Here is a 4658-nt window from a genome sequence, read left to right as displayed (position 1 = left end):
AAACTTACATAAAATTATAAGTTATGTAAAATATATCAAAATACATTAAAAAAATCCGAACTAAGAAAATATAAAATAGACTAATATACACAACGTAAGGAAGAACAAAAAAAAAAAACAGTTTTCATAAAATATGAACTTGGATCATCTGAAATTTGGAATCTTCGACAACAAAATATTTAACCATTTAATATTTTAAGATCGGGATTCTGAACGTACTATCACTACTAAAAAAAAGGGTATTATCGACGGATTTTTCTGGCGAAAAATCCGTCGGTAAATAATTATATATAAGTTTTATTAAAAAAAATCTGGCGGATTTTCCGACGGAAAATCCATCGGTAAATATTTTTCGTCTATTAAAAATAAAAAACATTTTCATATTTTAAATTAGGAAGAAAAAAATTAATATAATTACCGACGGAAAAATGTTATTTTTATTTTTGAAATAAAAACTAGTTATTGTTTTGGAAGAAAATGGAAAAGGTTTACCGACGGATTTCCGACGGAAATTCCGTCGGTAACTCTAATCTCATTTTATATTACTTCTAATTAACTCTGGTAATAAATTAAATAACATATTATAAAATTGCTCGACGGATTTCCGATGGATTTTTTCGTCGGAAAATACAAATCCGTCAGAAATTCCGTCGGAAATTGCATTTAGCGGCGGAAGTTTTTCCGACGGCAAAATCCGTCGAAAAGTTGTTTTTCCGACGGATTTTGTCGTCGGAAAAACCAAAATTTTTAGTAGTGTATATGACATCACATATAGTATATATTTGGGAGGTGGTTGATACACAGTGAATGGAGTCCAACCTAAAACCGTTTTTGAACTTTTTTTAATAAATATTAATTATTTAAAATTTAATTGATTATCATTATATACCGAGTTGGAGGGGTCTATCCAAATTTCCCTTTTCATTGTTTGAATCCCCCCATTAACTCGAGTTTGACCATATTTTTTAAAGATTGTACAAACCCTTTTTTCTAACAGAATAAACGGGTCGGGTCTAACAGGCCGCACATTCCATGAGCAACTCTACTTTTATCTCATATCTCCCAATAAAAAAACTCTTTATTAATAATCATTTATTAAATCCTTTTTCATTCAAGGCCTAATATGCAAACCCTTGGAATATATATATATATATATATATATTCGTATTAATCTATTTGATTTCAAATTGTTAATTCCTTCATAACTGTTAGGTCAAAGTAGAATTGCTTTTGGTTGAACAATCTAATTTTCTTTTTGTACGTGTTCCTTATCACGATTCATTGATAAGGCGATTTAGTTCCAGAAATTTCAATTTACCCTTGTTTTCATTAAACCAACGATTGCATATTTGAGTCATTGTTTAACAATATATGAATGCCGAGGTCATTTCTCGAGTTCTCAACATATTAAGGTTCTTAATGGAACTCGCCCACATATATACATAAAGCTTGATTCATGTGAGAACCACAAATTTTTTTGATAAACATAATAACCTCTATATTCAACGACAAATGAATTTCAATTTTTATATGCTTCAATGCATATGTACTAGCATGCATATATAATAGATATATATGCATTGACAAATCTACTAATTGGCAAAATATTTATTTTGATATTGTATATGTGTCGATAAAATATACAATATATATATAGAGGCATGTTCAAACGAAAATACTAATTATTTAAGAAAACATGAAAAAAATAGTCGTTAATGTGCAAAATCATACATAATTCGGCGTGACTTAACTTGCGGTAAAAGTCGTCCGCTTCCATTTATTTGATGTTAATGTAAAAATGAAATGCAATTTTGTACAGTAATAATGTTTTTGTTGTTATCATATGGTAAATATATAGAGTAGAGTGTAGAGGGTGATATAAGAATTTAGATGAGGCATGCAGAAGCATTGGTATTAAGATAAAATAAGAAGTGATAATTGAAACGATCACATGCGAAACCACATGGATGAATAGGGGGAATTGGATCGGCATGTGAATTCCACCCTAGAAACTGGGGAATACATGTACGTCCTAATTAATACTCTTCGCAATCAAAGCTTAATTAATTTTACCACTACTATTTTATATATATAATATATATATGTATATATATATGTATGAATGTAGGTAGTCAATCAGTTGTTTTGTTCGTACGTACTTGTATTCTGTCCTTTTCACCCCCTCCTTCAATTCCATTTAATTTCTTTCATATATACATGCATCCTCATTAATTAACTAACTAAGATATTACTTAACATTAATAATTAATTAACTACACAGCTTAGCTAATGAATTCATTATCACATATATACATATACATACATACATATATATATATATATATATATATATATATAAAATATACCTTGTCCAAAGGGTGGCAATAGAAATCAAAAGAAAGGAGCTAACTTCACCGATCTCTCTCTCTCTCTCTCTTTATTTATATATATATATATATATATATATATATGATATTAATGAATACTAATTACGTAGGAAGGGTATTTGCTAATATTCTTATAATTAATCAATCACTTTAATTTCTTATAATAATTTTCATTTCAAATCCTTTTTCCAAAATTAAAATAAATATATAAGTGTTGTGTTGTGTTGTGTTGGTTGCAAATCATGCCATAATTAATTGTACCTCTTCATTTACTTGTTTTGTATCATCCATCCATCAAGGTTAATTAAGTTGCTTTCAAACAAATTTAATTATGTTATATTAATTAATCATTAAGCCATGCACAATGCATTCTTAATCAAGTAGCTAGCAATGCGGATGAATTGAACAACAATTAAGTGTTTAATTAATTAAACGATGTTGATATCATAATAAGATTAATCAAAGCATACAGATGAATGTGAACTATATAATTAATGAAGTCATCGACAGTACAAGGGAAGGTGGTGGGTGGGAGTAGTGGCTGGAGCTGGAGGCGTCTTAAGCTGCTGAGCTTGAGCTGAAGAAGGAGAAGATGAAGATGTCGTCTCATCTTGCTCATCATACAAGAAGAATGAGGATGTCGAGGATGAAGTTTTAAGTGTGGGATGTTGTTGCTGTTTCTTGTTATTGTTGTCAGTGGACATCATCTTCAAGATTTTCTCAAAAAGAGAGATATCGCAGGGGATCTTGAGGATGCCCTCTTGCTGAAATCCAAACTCTTCTTCTGCTTCTCGTAATAAGACACTGAAAGCTTGATGGGCCAAGTAATCTGTTGGGATTACAAACTTTTTCATCTCATCTTCTTCTCTTCCCACCCATACAGCTAGGTATCCTTTTCGTACTACATCTTCCTGACTCGACGGAGAGCTGCTGCTGCTGTTGCTGTTGCTGATATCCGAAAAGGATAAGGTTTTCTTCAGGAACTTGTTCAGACCTTTGGTGGTCGTCGTTGCTTTGGTGGTGGTGGTGGTGGTGGTGGCGGTGGCATTGCAGTTGGGAAGGGTACCGGAGGAGGCGGTGGCAGCTTTCTTCCACTTTTTAAGCATCTGCTGAAGCCTAACAATGTCTCTGATTTTGTTTGACTTTTTGGTTGTTGGTGGTACTGGTACATCAGCCATCTCTCTATCTAGCTAGCTAGCTTCAGACAGGGAAGGGAAGGGAAGATACCTATATATATATATATATATAAAGATTGTGGCAGTACTTGTAGAGGTAGCGAGAGAGAATTAAAAGAGATGCTAACTAGCTTATAGGGGTGTGTGTGTATATATATATATATATATATAGAGAGAGAGAGAGAGAGAGAGAGAGGTCGGTCTGTTAAGTATATAATTTATTTTGTTTCAAGAAGATGTATATATAAAGATGGATGGCTACTGTATAGGTATAGCATGCATCATATATATATATATATATATATAAATATATGTATATATATATATAAATATATGTATATATATATATATATATAAAAGGAGTTGCAGGGGAAACAAAAGAAACGAAAAGGGAGTTCAGAAGGGAAAAACCAAAAAAAACAAAACAAAAAACTTAAATAATATCCCGATAACAATTCATTTAAACGATATGCAGATATCTATATATGCATACAAATAATTAAAGCTTTTTTTTTAATTTTTATATACATGTACAAAACAGACAAATAGCTCAAATTACTTGTATACACAAATGTGTATACTGTCCAGTAAACGGTTACCAGAGTGTTTCTCAGTTTTTAATTTTTGTACGGTCTTCTAACCTGGTATACATGTATGTATCTGTGTGTGTATGCATATATATATATATATATATATATATATATCTCTCTCTCTCTATATATATATATATATATATATCGATGGGCTCCGATAAGAATGCAAGTTATGAGGAGAAAGGTAAGAAGAGATCTTCATTCTTGGATCAATTTATTTGAAGATCGACACTAATAAGATGCATTAGATCAATTCTCGTGAAAAGCACGATTCATGAGGTGGAGGTGAGATTGAAAATAATCAAAGGTCCAAATCCATTCTTATGATTCTCATCTTAACGACTATTCTCATATATATTGGGATCACGTGGGACAAACTTGTTTTCGTGAAATCCCTTTTTTACACTTAAAACTTCACAGCAAAACATTGTGAATGTAACCTTTATAGTGTTTTTTCTGTGAATGTTTGGATTTTTTTTACCTTTATAGCGTTTTGCTGTGAG

At 31.1% G+C, this 4658-nt stretch overlaps 1 protein-coding gene across 1 annotated transcript; it reads right to left on the bottom strand.

Moving 5' to 3' along the window:
• Positions 1 to 2857: 2857 nt before the first annotated feature.
• On the bottom strand, positions 2858 to 3565 carry LOC112509258. Its single transcript, XM_025114115.1, has one exon. The coding sequence runs from the start codon at positions 3563 to 3565 to the stop codon at positions 2888 to 2890; it is 678 nt and encodes a 225-aa protein (XP_024969883.1). The 3' UTR covers positions 2858 to 2887.
• Between the last annotated feature and the right edge of the window lie 1093 nt (positions 3566 to 4658).

This window comes from Cynara cardunculus, assembly GCF_001531365.2.
Source record: "Cynara cardunculus var. scolymus isolate 2C chromosome LG 3, CcrdV1, whole genome shotgun sequence".
NCBI classification, from domain to species: domain Eukaryota; kingdom Viridiplantae; phylum Streptophyta; class Magnoliopsida; order Asterales; family Asteraceae; genus Cynara; species Cynara cardunculus.
The sequence above is the reverse complement of the archived record's forward strand: the minus strand, read 5'-3'. Positions and strand labels throughout refer to the sequence as shown.

What these genes read in the sequence shown, in the direction of transcription:
- LOC112509258 (XM_025114115.1), bottom strand. Translation starts at nt 3,565, where the DNA reads ATGGCTGATGTACCAGTACCACCAACAACCAAAAAGTCAAACAAAATC.